This window comes from Cricetulus griseus, unplaced genomic scaffold (genome assembly GCF_003668045.3).
Source record: "Cricetulus griseus strain 17A/GY unplaced genomic scaffold, alternate assembly CriGri-PICRH-1.0 unplaced_scaffold_453, whole genome shotgun sequence".
Lineage (NCBI taxonomy): Eukaryota > Metazoa > Chordata > Mammalia > Rodentia > Cricetidae > Cricetulus > Cricetulus griseus.
In genome coordinates this window covers 1-22530 of record NW_023277201.1, presented here as the reverse complement: position 1 = coordinate 22530, position 22530 = coordinate 1, and the positions used below count along the sequence as shown (strand labels likewise).

Here is a 22530-nt window from a genome sequence, read left to right as displayed (position 1 = left end):
ACCCTTTGAAAAAGGAGTAGCAGACAATCAAGGTTAAACTCTAGTTTTAAAAAAAATTCTAAAACTTCTATGTGTTACACTATAAGAAACAGGTCTTTTTCTCTTTTTTTTGGTTTTTGGCTTTTCTGAGATAAGGTTTCTCTGTGTAGCTTTGTAGACCAGGGACCAGGCCAGCCTTGAACTCACAGAATTTGCCTGCCTCTGCCTCCAGAGTGCTGGGATCCAAGGCATGTGCCACCACCGCCCAGTAAAAAACAGTTTTGTTTCTTTTTTTTAATGTAGATGTATGAAGTTCTTTTAAAAACAAAAATCCGCGCTGGAGAGATGGCTCAGAGATTAAGAGCACTGGCTGCTCTTCCAGAGATCCTGAGTTCAATACCCAGCAACCACATGTTGGCTCACAACCATCCGTTATGAGATCTGGTGCCCTCTTCTGGTGTGCAGATATACATGACAGCAGAATGTTGTATGCATATTAAATAAATAAAATGGTTAAAAACAAAAAAACAAAAATCCATAATAATGAGGTCTAGTACTGCCAGCCAAAGCTGCATTGAAAAAGAAAAAAAGAAAGAAAGAAAGAGCAAACAAACAAAACACCTTGAAAACTATCTTATTTTAAAATAATTTTCAAACAAGATCTTACTTTACAGACCAGGCTAGCCTCTTGCTTGTATTGATCTGATCCTCCTGCCTCACAGTCAGTTACCACTACCAGCTAGAGTACTTTGGCTTATGTGACAAAGCTCACTTCCTAGGCTTCCTTCCCACCCTTTAGAGATCTGAATACTCTCACCTGACTGGGAACCCAGGTTGGCCTTGAAGTTTTGCCTTGACCTCAGAAATGCAGGGCTTCTTGGTTTGTGCCACAACATCAGGCTCTTTTTTCATCTATTATAGTTAAAGGAAGCTTCTGTTTGTAATGACAACACAGGTGAAAAAGATCACTTAGGGCTGGGCAGTGGTGGGCCTCGCCTTTAATCCCAGCACTTGTTAGGCAGAGGGAGGCAGATCTCTGAGAGTTCCAGACTAGTTTGGTCTACAGAGCAAGTTCCTGAACCGCCTCCAAGCCACAGAGAAACTCTGTCTCAAAAAACCAAAAAGGTAACTAGGGACTGCTTTTGTTTGCTGAATCAGAAAAGGCAAGTGTATATTAGCTACAAATCGCAAATGCTGTAAACAGAGCAACAGGTGAGTCTATTGGAAGAGGTGGGAAGATACCAAGATGGGGCTTTATGGGAGCTAATGTCAGGATAGGAGTGCAAGAAGAAATGTAACCCTCCAACTAATATTTTTTTTCTCTCTCCCCATCTCTAAGTTAAATAATGGCAGAGAAGAGGAGTATGTTAGAGTTTGAAGCCCTGGCAGCCTCCACCGCTGCTGCCCTGGAGAATCTGCAAGTGGAGGCAAACTGCTCCGTGTGCCTGGAATATCTGAAGGAGCCGGTTATCCTTGAATGCGGGCATAACTTCTGCAAAGTCTGCATCACCCGCTGTTGGGAGGACCTAGAGCAGGACTTCCCTTGCCCGGTCTGCCGAAAGACATCCCAATACCAGAATCTCTGGCCTAATAGACAACTGGGAAGTATGGTGGAAATCGCCAAATATCTCAAGCGCGTCAGACAGAAAACCAGAGAAGAAAACCTTTGTTTTGAACACCAGGAGGCAATGAGCCTCCTCTGCTACGAAGACCAGGAGGCTGTCTGTCCGACATGTGCAATATATCATACCCAGCAAGCTCACACTGTTCTGCAACTGGATGATGTTACAAAAGAGTGCAAGGTGGGTGGGTGTCCAGACTGGAGAGGCCTGTGCAGGAAAGAGCATACATACTCTCTGAGTTAGAGGGATTTAAGCTCCTGAGGTAAGGCTATCTCTGTTCCTCTCCATTCCCCTCAGAACTATGTACATGGGTATTCAGGACATCTAGTCCCTCCCCCTCAACAGGAGCACTGGGGAGTGCCCACAGATTTGTCTGACCTACTGCAATAAAATTAAGTCTTCAGAGTTCTGTTGGGTATGGTTCTGGAATCTGTCAGATTTTAAACGAATGGGTGAACAGCAAAAGAGTCTGAAAAATATTTTGGAAGAACTGAAACTGTATTGATTTCTTTATTTATGCCTATTTACTCAGGCTGTTTCTTTTCTTTTTTCTCATTTTTTTGGGGGGAATAGCTAACGTCACTTTAGACTAATATCCATCAGACTAAGCAGAACCAGTCTGCATGTTCTTCAAAAGATGCGTAATTTGACATTTAACATTTAAATTACTAGAGAGAACATGGGGTAAATGTTTTAGTAATAATAACAAAAATAGATGCTAACAGTCAAGTTTCCACTCATTCTGCTTAATTAACAAAATTTTGAAAAATATTTCAGGTAATTTATAGTCGAGTTTTGTTTTGTTGATAAATGGTTAGATCTGAATGGAAGCACAGGTTAAAAAAGAATATCAAGACCAGCATGGTGATATACATTTATAATCCCAATATTCAGAGGGTGGAGGCAGGAGGAAGGAGAGTTGAAGGTCATCCATGGCCACAAGTTTGAAGCTGGCCAGGCTTCTGGAGACCTCACCATGAATGAATGAATGAATGAATGAAAGAATGAATAAATAAATAAATAAATAAATAAATAAATAAAGAGATTGAGGTGCAAGAGGTAACTTCTAGCTAAGAGAGGGTGTGACCTGGCTGATGGAAACTTTACAGTGATAGGATAGACAGACAGACAGACAGACAGACAGACAGATAGATAGACAGAGATATAAAAGGTAACTTCTAGCTGATGGAAGGTGTGACCTGGTAACAGACTGTGTTCTTAGTGCACTCACGCTGCATGGAGTCTCAGCACCACCAGAACAAACAAAACAAAACAAACATAACTAGGAGTGGTGTGATGGGCAGTTGTCCATAAGAAAATAGAGTGGGAAAGGAAACAAGTGATGACAGCTAGCCTACTGGATTCAGGGAGGAGAGTCAGGTGTGCCACAGACATGGCAGGGAAAAAGACATCTATGAAAGGTCCAGTTGTAGGCAAGGAAGAGGGTTAGATCATGAAGTGATGAGAGGATAGAAATTAAATGATTTAGGAGTGGGGAATGTGCCTTAGAGGTAGAGCATTTGCCAGCCTGCTTGAGGCCCTGCATTTGATCCCAAGTGCTTCAAGGGAAGAATAGTCAATGAGTATAGGGATGACTTAGCAGTTAAGAGCATGTACCAGGCTGACAGTTCACTGATGCCTATAACTTCAGTCTCAGGGGATCTGATTGATTGATGCACTCTGCAGGCCTCCGTGGGCACCAGCATACAGGTACGCACATACACTCAGACAGACATTTGCACATTCACATGACTGAAAACAAAAGAGATGATAAATGGGCTAAGCTCTTGAGTATCCTCTAACTCCAAATGTCTCCTCTCCTACTTTCTCCCAACCCTCAGGAGAAACTGCAGAAGTGCCTTGAGCTCCTGAACCAGAAGCTTCGGGATATCAGCCGCTGCAAAGCCTCTGAAGAAAAGAAACCAGGGGAGCTCAAGGTAGAGCAGGCAATCTGTTGCCTTCACTGCTTGGCTGGATATTTGCCTATGAGCCAATCAACAGCACTTTACTTGATTTAACTGGAAACTGCTGTTCTCTAGAAGTGATATTTCATTAGCTTTATCACCTAAGTACTGAGGAGAAGGATAGAAGAAATGAAGGTGTTGACGAGACGGCTCAGTGCATACAAATGTTTGCTGTCCCAGAATCAAGACTTGAAGCCCACATGAAGGTAGAAATGTAAAAATGAATCTTCAGAGTAGACATCTGAGTTCCATCCATGCACTGTGACCCCCATGCTCACACACTCACTGTGTGTATACGCACACTACACACACAATAGTAAATACTTTTTAAGTAAACAGACATGGGGCAGCGGTGGTGGCGCACTCAGGAGGCAGAGGCAGGCAGATCTCTGTCAGTTCCTACAAAAGGCCAGCCTGGGTGTACCGGGCCAGTGCCAGGACGGGCTTGAAAGCTACAGGGAAATCTTATGTCTGTGGGGGGTGGGGGTGGGGGGGGGTGAATGCTGCATGGGGAAAGAGAATTTGGAAAGGTCACAGGGAAAGAGGGAGGGGCTGAGACAGAGCTCCCAGAGCTATGTAGTGACCTTTTTGTTTGTTTGTTTTTAATTATTCTGTTTTATTTTATGTGTATGGGTGTTTTGCTTATGTGTGTCTTTGCACCACCTGCCTGCCTGATGCCCAAAAGAGGCCAAAAGAGGGTGTCAGATCCCCCAGAACTTGAGTTACCAATGGCTGGTTGCAGGTAGGAATTGAGCTCAGGTCCTTAGAAGAACAAACAGCTAGTGCTCTTAAACCTTCCAGCCCAACAGAACCAGTTTGTTTGTTTCTTTGACAGAGTCTTACTATATAGCCTTGGCTGGCCTGGAACTCATTATGTAGACATAGTTGGCTTCAAACTCAAAAAGGTCCACCTGCCTTTCTTTCCCAGGTGCTGGGAATAAAGGCGTGCACCGTAACATTTGACTTAGAACTGAATCCTTAAGTAACATAAGGCAATGTTGGCTCATTCAGCCTTCACCTGTGGAGTGCAGGTCTTTGTAAAATGCCTTGACCCAGAGTAACTTTAGGATTAAAAGTTTTATTTTAGCTTGCAGTTCCAGAAGGAAAGTCTGCAATGTCAGGAAGGCAGTGTATATAGCAGTAGGAACAGGAAGCTGCCACATCAGTTGTTTTTTTTTTTCCTGAGGCAGGGTTTCTCTGTGGCTTTGGAGCCTATCCTGGCCCTCTCTCTTTAGATCCGGCTGGCCTTGAACTCACAGAGAGCTGCCTGCCTCTGCCTCCTGAGTAGTGAGATGAAAGGCGAGTATCACTACCGCCCTGCCAAATCAGATTTTGATACAAGCACAGGAAGTGGAGCAAACAGGAAGAAGGGTAAATCAGTAAACTCTCAAAGCCTGTCCCTGTGACGTACTTCCTGCAGCAAAGCTCCACCTCCAAAAGGTTCTTTAACCTCTGCAAAGCTCCTAAGAGGGACCGAGTGCTCAAATGCATGAGCCTATGCAAGGCATTTCTCCTGAAGCCATGGTAATATTTGAACCGAAATGTAACTGCTGTCTTTAATTATAAATTTAATTATAAAAGTTATTGGACTCAATAACTCCTTTAAAATAGTTTGTATGCACATGGAGAGATGTCTCAGCTGTTAGGAATACTGCTGCTCTTCTAGAGGTCCCAGGTTCAATTCCCAGCACCCACATGGCAGATCAGAACTATCTGTAACTCCAGTTCCAGAGGATCCTACATCCTCACACAGCCCTACATGAAGGCAAAGCACCGATGCACATGAAATAAAAGTAAATTGAAAAATTTTAATTACAAAAGTTTGAGGAAATAAAACATACATATAATCCTCGCACTCAGGAGACTAAGTCAGGAGACTAAGACAGGAGAGGGTTGCAAGTGAGAACATCCAGGGCTGTACAGTAAAACCCTGTTTAAAAAAAATTAAAATTTAAAAATTGTGTAAGGGTTGAGGGAAAGGCATCAGTTCACCACCACAACAGGCAGAAAATACAAGCTTATGAAGAGGGTGTGGTTATCACAGAGGAGGCTGGAGAAGAAATATTACAAGTTCACTTCACAAGTTCAGAGCCAGAACAGGCCAGCCTGGGAAATTCAGATAAGATAAACCTACCAACAAGACAGGCGGTAGTGGCTCACGCCTTTGACCCAGCACTCGAGAAGCAAAGGCAGGCTGATCTCTGTGAGTTCCTACAAAAGTCCAGCCTGGTGTACAAAGCTACACAGAGAAATCTTTAATGTGTGATAGAGCTTTACTATGCATTTTTGGCTGGCCTAGAATGCTATTTTGGCCAGACTTGGCCTTGAACTCATAGAGCTCTGTCTGCCTCTGCCTTCTGAATATGGAAATTAAAGGCATTCACACACCTCCCAGCTAGAAGTACTTTCTAATACAGTCTGATATGTAAAAAGGCACTGTAGCATGGTCATAGGCTTGCACCGGTGTGTGACATTATCAGGTGAAACAAATGTGAGTTCAACCTGAGGGGGATGTCATCAGACTCCCAAGCAACTTGGTGGTGAAGTGTAAGAAAATCAAAATACAGTGTTCTCTTTTTGTGGTTTGTTTTTGTGTATGTGTATGTGTATGTGTATATATATGTATGTGTGCATGCCTGCCCATGTACACACCCTCAGAGACCAGAAGAGAACAAATCAGATCCCTAGGATCTAGAGTTACAGGCATTTTCCATCTACCCAGTGTGTGTGCTGGGAACCAAGCTCAAGTCCCCTGGAAGAGAAGAGAAGTAGGCATACTTTTCTTTTTTTCTTTTTTCTTTTTGGTTTTTCTAGACAGAGACAGGTTTTCTCTGTGGCTTTGGAGCCTGTCCTGGCACTCCCTCTGTAGACCAGGCTGGCCTTGAACTCACAGAGATAAACCTGCCTCTGCCTCTGCCTCAGGAGTACTGGGATTAAAGGCCTGTGCCACCAACTCCCAGGGAGAAGCAAGCATTCTTAACCACCAAGGCAAGTCTCAGGCCCCTAAAAGAAAATCTCATAAGTACAATCAAGCACACCTGCTTCTAAAACCACCCCATTGCAAATCCATGTTCAGGACAAAGGTGAGAATGCATCCTGTTCCACTGCCTGCCTGAGAAAGCAGCAAGGAGCCCTGCAATGAAAGCCCATCTGTTGTCTGTGGCAGTAGAAGTAGCTTCAGATCAGGACTGCCAAGCTTGTGAGGCTCATGGCTCTTGTTTAATCCCAGCCATTCTTCAGCCTGGCACTGACTCTCTGTCCCTGCCCTCTTGTTTCAGAGTCCCATCTCTCCTTGTCTTTTGAGTGGTGCCTCCCTGTCAGTCACAAGGTCCTTAGACCCCTTCCCTGGGGATGGTCACTTTACAGGAAGGCACAGAGGGAGGAGGGTGTGCTGATGACCCTCAGAGAATGGGGTGACTGCTGTCTGAATCCTGTATTCTTCAACTTTAAGGATGTTTGCCAGACCTTAAAGTATGTGCTGCTATCAAGAGCATGTTTCAAAAAAAAATTTTCCCCCTTGGGTTAGGCTGACAGCACACTGGCTGCATCTGCCTGTACTCAAGTGTTATTTGATCTTTTAAAATTTAAATTCTTTAATTACTACTCATTTTTACATAGCCATCCCCCATTTTCTTATCCTCCCATGTTCCCTACCAACTCACCCATCCCATTTCCCAACTCCTTCCCAGGCCCTCCTTGCTGTATCTGGGCTGTAATAATATCCCTCCATAAGAAGTGGGCTCCCAAAGTCTATTTGTGTTCTGGGGATAACCAGCTCCACTGTTAGAGGTCCCATAGATTGTTTTGGTCTCCTAGCTGGCACCCACATTCAGAGGGCTTGGTTCAGTCCAATGCTGTTTCTCCAGCTTTATGACTAGGATCTCCGTGCTCTCATTAGGTCATGTCAATTGTTTCTCTGGGTTTCTCCAGCACTGCCTTGGCTCCTTTGCTGATTCCCCCTCCCCTCCACAACTGGATTCCAGGAGTAGGGTTCAGTGCTTAGCTGTGGGTGTCTGCCTCTGCTTGCAACAGCTACTGGATGAAGGCTCTCAGGCACAGGGCAGAGTGCATGTTTTAAATTTTAAGCATCTAATTTACTAAACAATATCTGGAATATGTCCTGGAGTGGTAAATACCTATTCTCTGTCAACACAAAAAACAACTCTCACCACCCATCACAGGGGATAAGAATTTATTCTGTAGGCAAACGAAGACAGACTAAGGCCTAGAAACACTGATTTAGTTTACCTCAGCTTCCATGCTTCAACCTAGAAATGCTTTCAGGAAGTCTTTATAGAACAGAGCAAAGAAAGCATAGAGCAAGGCACTTTTCAGGGACATTGGTGGAAACCTGAAATGTATACAGCAAAGTAGAGTAATCCCAGCTATAGGCCTCAGATGCTATCTGGTCACACTTAGTCTTTGGTTGGCAAAAATTAGAGATTTATTAAATTAATACATGTTTTATCTGTTATCACAGGATGTTAAATCCAGCACAGAGGTAGGCATGAGAAAGGCTATTTAGAAGGCTAAAGATAGCCCAAGACAAAACGTAAGTAGGTTTCAGGCCTGCAACTGTCCAACCTGTCTCCACATCACTATCTAATGAGTTAGCCTTCACAGACACAGCTTCTTCCCAGGAGTTCTCAACCCATCAGAAATGACTTAAAATGTTTAACATGTTTAGAGGGTGCATGCCTGGAAGGCAGGAGGATTCCAAGTTCAAAGCTAGCTTGTGCTATATATTACAAGACCCTATTTGGAAAACAAAACAAAACAAAACAAACAAATAGAAACAGCAAGCAAAACAAGTTCAGCCCTGAAGTCTAAATATATACTTTGCATCAACTCATTAAACTGATCCTGGTTGTAGTAGCTATTTGTTCTCTAGTTTTTATCAGATTAATGTGTCATGGTTATTAGGGATGGAAATCTTTGGCTTTCTAATATTTGTATTTTTTTCCTTTTTTTTTTTCGAGACAGGGTTTCTCTGTGTAGCTTTGGAGCCTCTCCTGGAACTCACTCTAGAGACCAGGCTGGTCTCGAACTGACGGAGATCTGCCTGCCTCTGCCTCCCGAGTGCTGGGATTAAAGGCGTGCGCCACCAACACCCAGGTTCTAGTATTTGTATTTTAACAGACTGTATAAGCCAAACATCAGAGTAGAAAATAGCAAAAATATCTCTGATATCCCTAACAGTGGATATCTTCACATCATTGAGTTCTTTAATCTTAAATGTATTCTTTAAAATATAAAAAGTTAATTTAGGTTTAAAAAAGTCAAGTATTGATTGTTTTAAATCTTCCCACTGATTTGAACTATCAAGTCATCCTTTGGGGGGTGTGCAGGTGACTACTTGCCTCACAGGGAGAGAAACATGAATACTGCTGAAGTCTTCCATGTGACAAGGAAGTCTGTACTGAGCCTGGTGGGTCTGGGAGAGGCTCCTTCAGGCCTCCTGGTCCTGACAGCATCCTCCCTTGTTCTCAGAGACTAGTGGAGAGCCGCAGACAGCAAATCCTAAAGGAGTTTGAAGAGCTCCACAGGAGGCTGGATGAGGAACAGCAGACTCTCCTTTCCAGACTGGAAGAAGAAGAGCAGGACATTCTACAGAGGCTTCGAGAAAATGCTGCTCACCTTGGGGCCAAGCGCCAGGACCTGACCTACTTAGTTGCTGAGGTGGAGTGCAGATCCTTACTGCCAGGCTTCAAGATGCTTAAGGTTCGAACCTTGCTCCTGTATAGTTCCTTGGGTCAGATGCAGTCTAGCTTTGTGCAGTCCATCCTGTCAGCCTGGGGTGCACCATGTCTTACTCTACTCTCCTAAGCACAGATTTCTCTTCATATGTGTGCAGATAAACTTTTTCTAGAGTAGGGCATGTACACCACCCCTTCCAAAATTTGTTTATATCCTCATGTATTTTCAGAAATTATATGCTTGGAGCCAGTGAGATTGCTCAGTGGTTAAGAGCACTTGCTTCTCTTGGAGGGGACCCAGGTTTAGTTCTCAGCACCACATGGAAGCTTACAACACTCTAACTGAGGCTCCTGGGGTTCTAGTGCCCTCTTCAGTCCTCTGCAGGCATTGCCTGCACATGGTGCAGGTATATACAAACAAACAAGATACTCATACACATAAAATAAATCTTCTTTAATGTATGTAATTGTTACCCCCCCCAAAAAATCATCCTTTCCAGAAGACAGAAGTCCTTTCTACTTAGTGAGAAACTGTGCATTCCCTTGTTTGTAAATACAGTTACCCTTACTTTGTAGTCCTAGAACTTAATTTGCCTAGTACTAAAGCAGGGGAAATAGAAGCATAACTTAAAGGATACTCAGAATGTTTAAGTAGTAAAGTAGTACATTGCTACCTCTGAAACATTTGATACAGTCCATCTTCAGGTACGTGATGATGACAAGGCTGTAGCAAGCATATTTCTCATTTCAGATAAGACCACTACCTCAATTGAAGTATCAATGCACACTCATGTGTATTATATGTTCCATGGTATTTATCCCTTTGGCTTTCATTTGTGTGTGCTCTGCTTACTGCATTAAACTTGAAATTCTGCAGGGATGAGATTTGTTGTATTTGTCATCTGGATCCCAAATAGTCTTAAATCAGAGTTGATATAAACTGGTGTTTATCAGTGCTAGGCAGGGATGTCCAGAACACAGTGGGAAGCATCCTGTGCCACCAGTCTGGAATTGTCTGCACTGCTTCTCAGTGATGCTGAGGTGTGTGGTTGGAATCTGGGGGACAAAAGAGCAGACACAACCTCTGTCCCCTACAGGGAGCCTCCAGTGTCTTTGAGGAAGAGAAGCACAAGTACAGGAAATGATTTGGAAGTGCTATTAACTATCAAGCTTTGTTATGACCAGCAGTTGGAATTGGGCATTCCATGAGAGACAGACACACACTCAGGTCCCTCTGAAGCAAGCCCCTTGCACTGGGCCCTCAGTTTGCCTGGTGCCTAGTTTAAAGACCTAGCACTGTTGGGGAGGAGGGAGAACCTGTTTGCCTTCATGACCCATGAATTCTAGGACCAATCTTACTTTGTTTTCTCTTTTCCTCTAGGATGTGAAAAGTACCCTGGAAAAGTAAGTGACTGTCTGAGTTAGGTCTTGGTTTGGAAGCTACGGGTTAGTAGTGACTTGGAGGAAGTAACAAAGGGAAATCCATACAGTGTCTTAGTGAGATGTGAAGAAGGATAAACCCATTAGGAGTGATGACACTTCACCTCCCTTTTGACATCAGGTCACCTCTGGTCAGAGCAGTGATAATGAGGAGCCAGATTCTGCCAAGCCTGTGGGTGGGGCTGTGTGCAAACAAGATGGTGGAAGGGTTGGGAGCACAGGAGTACGAGCAGTGGAGAGGTGGCTGTCCCTTTGCATGAGATGTAGGAATATTCCATTGAAGTTCTGAGGCTCACTCTCAAGAGACAGGCCTGTCAAGAGCACCTCGTAGCTCTCCAGGGATAATAAAAAAAGGAGGCTGCTGTCCTCAAGGAGAAAGACTGTGGGAGAGGCCTTGTCCCACTTTTCTCCAGAAAACACACCACACCACTCACATGATCATTCGGCTGGGGCTCTCCCTGACCCTGTCCTTGCTTTCTTTATCTCCCATCCCTCCCAGATGTGACAAGGTGAAGACCATGGAGGTGACAACAGTATCTATAGAGCTGGAAAAGAACTTCAGTAATTTCCCCCGGCAGTACTTTGCCCTCAGGAAAATCCTCAAACAGCTAATTGGTGAGTTGTTCCCCAAAGGAAACAGGCATAGGGCATGCAGAGGAGTGGAAGGTTCAGAGCCCTGGAGTTGGTTTCCTCTTCCTCTTTCTAATGCCAGTCCCCCCCTGCCCCACCTTAAATCATAGACTTGAGGTAAGAACGCTTAGGTGTCATCTGCTCTCTAGGGACCTAGAAACTTTAAAGGGTTCCTGACGCATCAATCAAAGGGAGTGACCAAAGGAAACATCATTAACATTTATGTAGAGAAAAGCAGTCACAGAGCAGGACTGTTACAGGATTCAAGACCATGCTCACCCTGTCCCCAGCACACACTTGCAGTTCACTTGATCTGAAGCCTTCTTTCTGGCCCTCCCTCCCTCCTTCAGACAGTGACTTTCATTTTTTTCTCTTTTTTTTCAATACAACAAGAGTCAGCATGATTTGAGAAACTTCACCAACCTACAGTGTTCTGGGGACCTTTCATGGGCCAAGCTTTGTACAGGCAGGCTAGGAAAGCAAGGCAGGGGTGTTTGGCTATTCCCATCCTCATCTAGCTCCCCACTCTGGCTTCTCCCGCCAGCGGATGTGACCCTGGACCCTGAGACGGCTCATCCTTGCCTTGTTCTGTCAGAGGATCGGAAGAGTGTCAAGTTTGTGGAGACAAGACGCAGAGACCTCCCTGACACACCACAGCGTTTCACTTTCTACCCTTGTGTCTTGGCTACTGAAGGCTTCACCTCAGGTCGACACTACTGGGAGGTGGAGGTGGGAGACAAGACCCACTGGGCAGTGGGAGTATGCCGGGACTCTGTGAGCAGAAAGGGCGAATTGACTCCACTCCCTGAGACTGGCTACTGGAGAATACGGCTGTGGAATGGGGACAAGTATGCAGCCACCACCACACCTTTCACTCCTTTGCACATCAAGGTGAAACCTAAGAGGGTGGGCATATTCCTAGACTATGAGGCCGGCACATTGTCTTTTTACAACGTCACGGACCGCTCACATATCTATACCTTCACTGACACTTTTACTGAAAAACTTTGGCCCCTCTTCTACCCAGGGGTCTCGGCTGGCCGGAAGAATGCTGCACCACTTACTATCAGGCCCCCAACAGATTGGGAGTGACAAGACATGGAGCCTAATTGGGGTGAGGCAGGGTGAAGAGTGACAACAGGTCTTCCTTACTGTGACCTGCTGGGATAGCTTGGTGTCAACGTGGTTCCAGTCCTCAGCCATCTTGAGAAACCACCTGGTCTCTGGGATGCATTGTGTGAACGAGTAGAGACAGGACTGGGCTGCCTGACAGCACAGATGAGTGTCCCTACTTAACTGTAGTGGGAGAGTGAGCCCCAGGGGATTGTAATCTCTGAAGTCCAGCAGGTTTCCTACTGCACAATGACTGATTGTAAAGAAAAGGCCTCTCTAGAAATAGAAAGTCGACATGAAAGAGTCTTAACTTGCTTAAAGTGCAGGAGACAGAAACCTTTAAGAGGCTTCTGTGACTCAAGGGTAGCCTTGTCCTTGAGGGAGCACATAGGGATTTGTGTACCTCTGTGTTGGAAAGATGAGTGGCTGCTGCTGTTATGATTGTAGAATTGAGAGGCTTTTCTGAGGGCAGAGATTGGGCATTCAGTTCAGGAGTAGGATCAGGGAAGAGGATAACGGGACCCTCTAGAAAGGAATTGAAGAAGAGGGGGATCTCTTTGGTTTTCCCTTCCTAGGGTAATGTTACCATTACCCATAGGATTAGCCAGAGGTTGGAGTTTGTGGAGAAGGATAAGGGAGGCAGAAAGGAGAACCCAGTTTCTCCCTGACCCTGCAGTTGGGTGTCTCCAAGAAGTAGGCCCACCTTTCTCCCCTCTGGAGGTGAGATGGAAGTGATCCTACAGGACACAGGCATCTGCCCTTCCACAGTTTTCCCAAGGGAACTTGGGGAAGAGTCAGCTATTGGAGGAAAGAGAATGGTGTGTCCAAAGCCCTGGCCTTAAAGATGTTAAAAGTAGTTATTCCCAAGTTGTCTGCCATGACCCCTGGCTTAGGTGTTTAAGCGAGAAAGGAAGAAAGGTCATGGAGTTTTTCTCGCCCCGTGAGAACAGGGTAGAAGAGGGTAGTTTTTGTAGCAAAAGGCCCAGAGAGACAGCTTCATTCGCCTCTATTACCATCCTTTGACATTCCCCTTTTCAGAGAATGTAAATCATTTTAAGTTAGGCCAAAATAAACAACCCATAGGGTACATATGTTGTCACAAAAGGTGATGAGATGCATGCCAAACCAAACAACCTGGATTACCTGCTGCTTGGGTACAAGACTGAGACGAGAAACTGCATCGAGGGCATTTCCGTTCTCCCACCTCAACAGGACATTGTCCACTCTCTTCTTACCTTTGTGCCTTGACTGTGGTTCTTTGTGGCAAGATAATTTGGTTGGTCAAAATATGGAACAAAGGATCCACTGATGTGATCTGAGTTGTGTGGTGATTTGGCAGTGGCCTTATGTGAGACTCACTGGCTATGAAAAATACATGTTCTTGGGTCTCACCCTCTGTCCTTAATGGAGGTTTGGATAGGTCTAGGAATCTACATTCCACCACACTCCTCATCTGACTCGGTAGGCCCTCACAAAACACCACCCCCAGGGTAAATTTCAGCTAATCTCCTTACTCTGAGCCTGAAGCCTGGTTCTCCACCTGGATATCCTGGCAGGAGCCTGGTGACAGGAAGAGATGTCCCCTGAAGTCCTCAACTTTGGATTCAGCTCCAATCCCTCTGCTTCTGACCTTGGGTGTGCTCAGCCATTAAGAGGGAATAGTTAGTAATGGTTAGCAAGAGAGAGGCCATAGTGTTGGCAGGTTTCTGTGCCATAGAAACTGCCATGTGGCCAGTACTGTAACAGCAAGCGTCTTCTTTAATAAGTGGGAAAGTGGGAGAAAATTGTTTCTCCTGAGGGCAAACTCTTTCCTCAGGGACGTTTTGTCCAGTTTCCGTATCCCTCCCTCATGACAATGACCTTTCCCACTTTGAGCCTTACAGGTACCAGTTCTTTCTGGTTTTGAGCCAGGGTCCAGCCTGGTGGCCCGTTTTGACTTTGTATGTAATTCGCGGCAAGTGCTGGGATAACAAATATAACGCGAAGCTACACATTGCTTGTTTTGGTGTGTTACATCAGTCCACGGATGTTCCAGACATCTGTCTTTGGCTTCAGGAGAGTAAGAGGGTCTAGCCTGATGTGTATACTGCACACAGTCCTCTCCGTACACGACAAGTCTAGACGTCCGTCCTGGAAGTATTTCCCTGTTTTGAGATTTTTACCTGCTCCACTAGCCCCGCGGGGCCCTACCTAATAAATACATTAGGAATACCAAACTGGGGCCTCCATCAGGCAAGGATGCACAGGGCGGGTGGTGCCTGACACTACAGTTCCCGGCAGGCCTTGCGCGGGTCTGGGGCGGGGCATCCGCCGAGAGGGGCGGATACTCATGGCGGGCCCAGTGAAGGACCGGGAGGCCTTCCAGAGACTCAGCTTCTTGTACCAGGTGAGACAACGCTGCGGGCGGGCGGGCGGTCCGGTGCTGCGGCCGCGGAATGACCCGGGCTGCCGTTCTTGTCCCCAGGCTGCACATTGCGTCCTGTCGCAGAACCCGGAGAACCAGGCCCTGGCGAGGTTTTACTGCCACACGGAGAAGACCATCGCGAAGCGGCTGGTCCTGCGGCAGTAAGGCGCGGGCTAGAGGGCGAGCGGGCGGGCGGAGCCGGGACCCGGGCGAGCCGGCGCCCACGGCCTCTGCTCTTCCCCCAGGGACCCCTCGGTGAAGAGGACGCTCTGTCGCGGCTGCTCATCTCTCCTCATCCCCGGCCTCACCTGCACCCAGCGCCAGAGACGTGAGTGCTGACGCCCTGGCGCCGTGGTGGGCAGCAGCTCCTTCCTCCTGGAGGGGAAGCCGGTCTGCGGCTGATTTGTCCCTAAAACCGGCCTGGACTACCTGACACCCTGTAGTCTGAAAAAAAAAAAAAAATTAACCCTATGTGCTTATTTAATCTCTAGGATGCATTAAGTACCACCAGCTGAGAGGTTCTCGCCTTTAATCCAAGCTCTTGGAAGGTAGAAGCAGGTGGTCTCCATGAGTTCAAGGCCATCCTGATCTACATAATCCAGGCCAGACAGGGTTGCATCGTGAGACCCACCTCTCCAGCAAAATCACATAACCTCCCCTTGGTTTGGGTTGTGATTTTTTTTTTTTTTTGACACAAGTGTCACTGTATCCCAAAATTGACCTCCAACTCCCTGAAATCTCCTGCCTCAGCATCCCTAGCTTTAAGATTACAAGCGTGAGACAACACACCCAGCTACTAGAGTAGTGTTTTTAAAGGCTTGTGTTGGAAGAAAGTGGAGTCCTGGGTTCCTTCAACCCGGGAAGTGGCAGGGAAGTATGGATGTCATGATAAACAGAGTCAGACATTGGTTGGGATTCCCACACATGAAAACTTGCTGTCAAAGAGCTGGGAACGGGTTCAGTGTGCAAGGTGCTGGATGTGCAAGTATGAGGGCTTGACTTGGTATCTCCAATACCCGTGGGAGCCAGATAAAAATGTACAGATTCTGGGGCCTCTCTGGTCAGCCAATCTAACTGGAAACATCTAGCTCCAGATTCAGTGAGAGACCCTGTCCCACAACGAAATGGAGAATTGTAGTAAAGCAAGACACCCAAACTAGATCTCTGTCCTCCACGCTGTACACCCACTTGAAGGATCCTGTGCACATACTCAACATGAATCTCATGCATGTCACACTATCGTGTACACGTATGAATAAAATTATTTTTTCTTGAAGATTTATTCATTTATTATGTATACAGCATTCTTGGTATGTATTTCTGCTCACCACAAAAGGGCACCAGATCTCATTACATGTGGTTGTGAGCCACCATGTGGTTGTTGGGATTTGAACTCAGGACCTTTGGAAGAGCAGCCAATGCTCTTAACCTCTGAGCCATTTCTCCAACCCTAAAAATAATTTTAATAAGAGAATCTTTGCTATATAAAATGAACAATAGTTCAGGTGGAGAAAGATGTGAGACAGGAAATGGAAGCTAGACCTCATTAAAGACATTGAACTTCACCAGGCATTGGTGGCACAGGCCTTTGTCCCATCACTCTGGAGGCAGAAGCAGGCAGGTCTTTGTGAGTTTGAGACCAGCCTGGTATACAAGAGGTAGTTCCCTGACAGCCTGCAAAGCCACAGAGAAACCCTGCCTGGAAAAAGAAAAAAAAAAAAAAAAAGACTTTGTACTTCATCTTAGAGTTCCATGGAATTGATGTTGGAGCAGGGCCTTCCATACACACATCAAATTTGCATTTCAAATGCAGACAGGATGTAATTCCTGCTGACAGTAGAAGAAAACTGCAAACCAAAAAAATAAGACGCTTTTCTCAGAAACCTGGTCACCCTCTTCTTTTTTTCCTCACTTTTGATCTAGGCCAAAAGGGTCTTCGCTGGACAGTGCAGACCTGCCTGACATGCCAGCGCAGCCAGCGGTTCCTCAATGACCCCAAGCATCTGCTCTGGGGTGACCGACCTGAAGCCCAGCTGGAAAATCAGGCAGGTGAGCAGTGTCAGGGGTAGATGAGGAAGCCCCCAACAGAAAGGACGTTGGAGGGTGGCAAAGCAAGGTAGCCAAGCCTGATCAATACTAGGGGTGCCACAGTCTTGGGAAACTAATTCTTCCCCTTTGATTCATCCAGATTTCAAACCATCAGAACCTCTGCCAAACATAGCCCACCTCGATAAGGAGAACCCACAGCCTCAGGCTTCAAACACCAATGATGAATTCACTCCGTTTTCCAGATAAATAAAACTTGAATTTTGTTTGACTTTGTATTCTTTGGTATTTCAACTGGTTATATTATTTTCCTTTTTTTTTTTTTTTTTTTTTTGGTGGTGGTGGTGTTGGGGGAGCGGACATCACGGTAACCTCTCCTTACATCTCTGCATCCACCATTCAGGGAATTCCCATTTTCCATACACCACTCTGTCCCAGTGAGCAGCCCTTGTCTTAAGGCTCTGGTGCCCCTTCTACCTTACATCCCCCATACAATGATGTGCTTGGAAATCTAGAATCAGCATTTCTTACTGAAAGGGGTAAACTAAACCTAAAGGCTTCACTTCTAGAAATAAAGGGACAAGACCCTCACTGATCCCATGCTTTAGCAGCCATGACAGGCTACACATAAGACCTATAGGACTCTGACACAAGGAAACTCCAGATCCTCTGGCCTCCCTCACCCTAGTGCCAAGACTGAACACAAAGACTGCAGACCCCTCACTCCAGCCTCCTAGATACTTGGTTCCTGGAAACTGTTTGACCACAAAAGAAACTCAGGAAGAAAACAAAACCTCCATTGTAGTATCCAGGATTCATTTTTGAAAATTATTGGTATCTATGAACAACAGTCCACCTCAAGTAACAACACAAAGCCATAGAAACCACAGAATGTTTCCTCTCAGCACTGACCAAGGAAAATAATTGTTGCACAGGTGTTTCATGCCAAAATGACATTGAGAAATTCTCCTGATTGTTCCCAAAAGTCAACCAATCAGAATCCAGCCCGTACCTACTGATGTAATCCTGTAACTTTTGTCTTTATAATCTAGCAGTAGACAGTGAACTTTACTCTGGAGGCTGTTCTGTCACTTTGCTAAACCGGATCCCTCATGGTGGAATAGAACAATCAATAAACCTCCCCTATTTGGATCAGTGTTCTGTCTCCCTGGTCTCTTTGGGCATTCTTGTGACTTCGGCACAAAACAAGCTCATGTACCTTTTTTTTTTTTTAATTTTAAAGATTTATTATACATACAGTGTTCTGTCTGCATGTATGCCTGCATGCCAGAAGAGGGCACCAGATCTCATTACAGATGGTTGTGAGCCACCTTGTTTTGGTGGGAATTGAACTCAGGACCTCTGGAAGAGCAGCCAGTGCTCTTAACCTCTGAGCCATCTCTCTAACCCCACTCATGTACCTTCTTAACTGATTCCATATTGAGGTGGTCTTGATTGTTGAGATGGAGAGGCAGACACTGTTCATGTCCTCTGGGCATACTGAATCTTGACCCTTTCCTCATCTCAGAGTTGTCTTCTATAAAGTCAAAAGGAAAAGGGTTCAGGCCTAAACTACCAATGTAAAAGGTGCTAAACATGGCAGGTCTGTTTACCTGTGCCCCACAAGTCAATTTAGATGTCTTCTGTGATATCTTCTATGTTGGCTGCAGACTTATCATGTTACCCCCAGAAAATAGACACAAAATTCACTATCCTAGGAGTGAAGTTTTCTTCCCATTTGCCTTTAACCCTGTGTCACACTTACCTACTGATGCATCTTTTTTTTTTTTTTTTTTTTTTTTTTTTTTTTTGGTTTTTCCAGACAGTGTTTCTATGTGTAGCTTTGGAGCCTATCCTGGCACTCGCTCTGTAGACCAGGCTGGCCTCAAACTCACAGAGATCTGCCTGCCTCTGCCTCCCTAGTGCTGGAATTAAAGGGATGCTCCACCAACACCTGCCTTGCTTGCCTCTTTTCAGTTGACATGGTGGTCATACTTAATCCAGCCTTGACTACTGATGCTCCAAGCATGTGCAGTCATACATGGAAAATTTCATTTTTGTTTTTTTTTTTTTCTGAAGATGTATTTAACATGTGTACAGTATTCTGCCTGCAGGCTGGTAGAGGGCACTGGATCTCATTATAGATGATTGTGAGCTATCATGTGGTTGCTGGCAATTGAACTCAGGACCTCTAGAAGATCAGCCAGTGCTCTTAACCACTAAGCCATGTCTCCAACCCCATTTATTTTTATTTTATGAGCATTGATTGGTGTTTTGCCTGCATATATGTCTGTATAAGGATATCAGATCCTTTGGAATTGGAATAACAGACAGTTGTGAGCTGCCATGTGGGTGGTGAGAATTGAACCCTGGTCCTCTGGAAGGACAGCCAATGTTTGGAACCACTGAGCCATTTTCTCCAGCCCAAATTTCCTTCTTTTAATTCCTAGTCAATCCACGGAATAACCAAGGAATAATTTATCTGTATCAACTTTGAAATTCTAAACTCAAAGCGTGTAGTGGGGCAAGCCTTTAATCCCAACAATTGGGGGGTGGGGGCAGAGGCAGGCTGATCTCTGTGAGTTCAAGATCAGCCTAGTCTGCAGACGGAGTTCCAGGACAACCAGGAGCATTTCACAGTAGTCAGGGGTGTTTGTTGGTGGCATGGGGTGGCTGGAACTTGCCAGCTCTCTTTAAAAAGGTATCACCCTCTGCTCAATCATGTTCTCCTAGAGTTGAAATATGTGTTGCTTTGCAACCATTCCAGCGGCAAACTGATAAAAAAATCAATGCCTGAGAGACACATCTAGGCATTCTTCCTTTTGGCTTGTCCAGGGAAAGGAGGAATGATTTTGAATGAGAACATTAATAAAAGTCTAAAACCTGGATTCCAAAGCCCAAATAGAAAAACTCTTAAACTTCTCCGAGTTCCTAAAAGGCAGCCCAACAGACAAGGTTAAACAAAAGTTACCTGACACTTGATCTTAGACCAGATAGCATACCCTTGAGCTGTGTAGACATTCCTCTAGTCCAAAGAGGATCAGCAGTTATAAATTATAGAAGCCCTCAGCTCAGGAGATAATTAACAAATTCATTTCCTCTGCAGCATCCTGCTAAGCATATATTCATTGTTCCATCCTGTGTAACCAGGGAAGTTTTGTAATCTTGAGGCTGCCAGCCCTACAATTTTCCCTTATAAAAACAGCCCTCAGTTGAAAGTGGGTACTCCATTTGTTCTTAAAACAATGGGGTCCTTGCTGCAGCTGGTATCCTCGAGTCAATAAACAAACCTTTGTCTTTGCTTCGAGGAGTTGTCTCCTTGTTGGTGGGTTCTTTTGGGGTTCAGCAATCTGGGCACAACAATTTCACATTTCCCTGTATGGAATTTGTTACTGTAGTGTAACTCATTCAGTGTGTTACCCTTTGAAAAAGGAGTAGCAGACAATCAAGGTTAAACTCTAGTTTTAAAAAAAATTCTAAAACTTCTATGTGTTACACTATAAGAAACAGGTCTTTTTCTCTTTTTTTTGGTTTTTGGCTTTTCTGAGATAAGGTTTCTCTGTGTAGCTTTGTAGACCAGGGACCAGGCCAGCCTTGAACTCACAGAATTTGCCTGCCTCTGCCTCCAGAGTGCTGGGATCCAAGGCATGTGCCACCACCGCCCAGTAAAAAACAGTTTTGTTTCTTTTTTTTAATGTAGATGTATGAAGTTCTTTTAAAAACAAAAATCCGCGCTGGAGAGATGGCTCAGAGATTAAGAGCACTGGCTGCTCTTCCAGAGATCCTGAGTTCAATACCCAGCAACCACATGTTGGCTCACAACCATCCGTTATGAGATCTGGTGCCCTCTTCTGGTGTGCAGATATACATGACAGCAGAATGTTGTATGCATATTAAATAAATAAAATGGTTAAAAACAAAAAAACAAAAATCCATAATAATGAGGTCTAGTACTGCCAGCCAAAGCTGCATTGAAAAAGAAAAAAAGAAAGAAAGAAAGAGCAAACAAACAAAACACCTTGAAAACTATCTTATTTTAAAATAATTTTCAAACAAGATCTTACTTTACAGACCAGGCTAGCCTCTTGCTTGTATTGATCTGATCCTCCTGCCTCACAGTCAGTTACCACTACCAGCTAGAGTACTTTGGCTTATGTGACAAAGCTCACTTCCTAGGCTTCCTTCCCACCCTTTAGAGATCTGAATACTCTCACCTGACTGGGAACCCAGGTTGGCCTTGAAGTTTTGCCTTGACCTCAGAAATGCAGGGCTTCTTGGTTTGTGCCACAACATCAGGCTCTTTTTTCATCTATTATAGTTAAAGGAAGCTTCTGTTTGTAATGACAACACAGGTGAAAAAGATCACTTAGGGCTGGGCAGTGGTGGGCCTCGCCTTTAATCCCAGCACTTGTTAGGCAGAGGGAGGCAGATCTCTGAGAGTTCCAGACTAGTTTGGTCTACAGAGCAAGTTCCTGAACCGCCTCCAAGCCACAGAGAAACTCTGTCTCAAAAAACCAAAAAGGTAACTAGGGACTGCTTTTGTTTGCTGAATCAGAAAAGGCAAGTGTATATTAGCTACAAATCGCAAATGCTGTAAACAGAGCAACAGGTGAGTCTATTGGAAGAGGTGGGAAGATACCAAGATGGGGCTTTATGGGAGCTAATGTCAGGATAGGAGTGCAAGAAGAAATGTAACCCTCCAACTAATATTTTTTTTCTCTCTCCCCATCTCTAAGTTAAATAATGGCAGAGAAGAGGAGTATGTTAGAGTTTGAAGCCCTGGCAGCCTCCACCGCTGCTGCCCTGGAGAATCTGCAAGTGGAGGCAAACTGCTCCGTGTGCCTGGAATATCTGAAGGAGCCGGTTATCCTTGAATGCGGGCATAACTTCTGCAAAGTCTGCATCACCCGCTGTTGGGAGGACCTAGAGCAGGACTTCCCTTGCCCGGTCTGCCGAAAGACATCCCAATACCAGAATCTCTGGCCTAATAGACAACTGGGAAGTATGGTGGAAATCGCCAAATATCTCAAGCGCGTCAGACAGAAAACCAGAGAAGAAAACCTTTGTTTTGAACACCAGGAGGCAATGAGCCTCCTCTGCTACGAAGACCAGGAGGCTGTCTGTCCGACATGTGCAATATATCATACCCAGCAAGCTCACACTGTTCTGCAACTGGATGATGTTACAAAAGAGTGCAAGGTGGGTGGGTGTCCAGACTGGAGAGGCCTGTGCAGGAAAGAGCATACATACTCTCTGAGTTAGAGGGATTTAAGCTCCTGAGGTAAGGCTATCTCTGTTCCTCTCCATTCCCCTCAGAACTATGTACATGGGTATTCAGGACATCTAGTCCCTCCCCCTCAACAGGAGCACTGGGGAGTGCCCACAGATTTGTCTGACCTACTGCAATAAAATTAAGTCTTCAGAGTTCTGTTGGGTATGGTTCTGGAATCTGTCAGATTTTAAACGAATGGGTGAACAGCAAAAGAGTCTGAAAAATATTTTGGAAGAACTGAAACTGTATTGATTTCTTTATTTATGCCTATTTACTCAGGCTGTTTCTTTTCTTTTTTCTCATTTTTTTGGGGGGAATAGCTAACGTCACTTTAGACTAATATCCATCAGACTAAGCAGAACCA

The 22530-nt window shown here is 45.1% G+C and overlaps 2 protein-coding genes across 4 annotated transcripts; both read left to right on the top strand.

Annotated features, from left to right (window-relative positions):
* Positions 1-1310: 1310 nt before the first annotated feature.
* Positions 1311-13758, top strand: LOC113832515 (E3 ubiquitin-protein ligase TRIM39-like). 3 transcript variants are annotated; one of them, XM_027388930.2, is made up of 7 exons: positions 1311-1781; positions 3443-3538; positions 9056-9286; positions 10643-10665; positions 11201-11316; positions 11876-12119; positions 12160-12361. In XM_027388930.2, exons 1-7 carry the CDS (start codon positions 1326-1328, stop codon positions 12224-12226), a joined length of 1233 nt encoding a protein of 410 aa, XP_027244731.1. In that variant the 5' UTR covers positions 1311-1325; the 3' UTR covers positions 12227-12361. The 3 variants fall into 3 exon arrangements, with proteins under 3 accessions (XP_027244731.1, XP_027244729.1, XP_035309754.1); XM_027388928.1 differs by having other exon boundaries at positions 11876-13758; XM_035453863.1 differs by having other exon boundaries at positions 11201-11320; positions 11850-13758.
* A 911-nt stretch (positions 13759-14669) lies between these two features.
* Positions 14670-17172, top strand: LOC100759534 (ribonuclease P protein subunit p21). The gene is made up of 5 exons (XM_027388931.2): positions 14670-14830; positions 14909-15009; positions 15094-15176; positions 16772-16897; positions 17037-17172. Exons 1-5 carry the CDS (start codon positions 14774-14776, stop codon positions 17141-17143), a joined length of 474 nt encoding a protein of 157 aa, XP_027244732.1. The 5' UTR covers positions 14670-14773; the 3' UTR covers positions 17144-17172.
* Positions 17173-22530: the final 5358 nt, after the last annotated feature.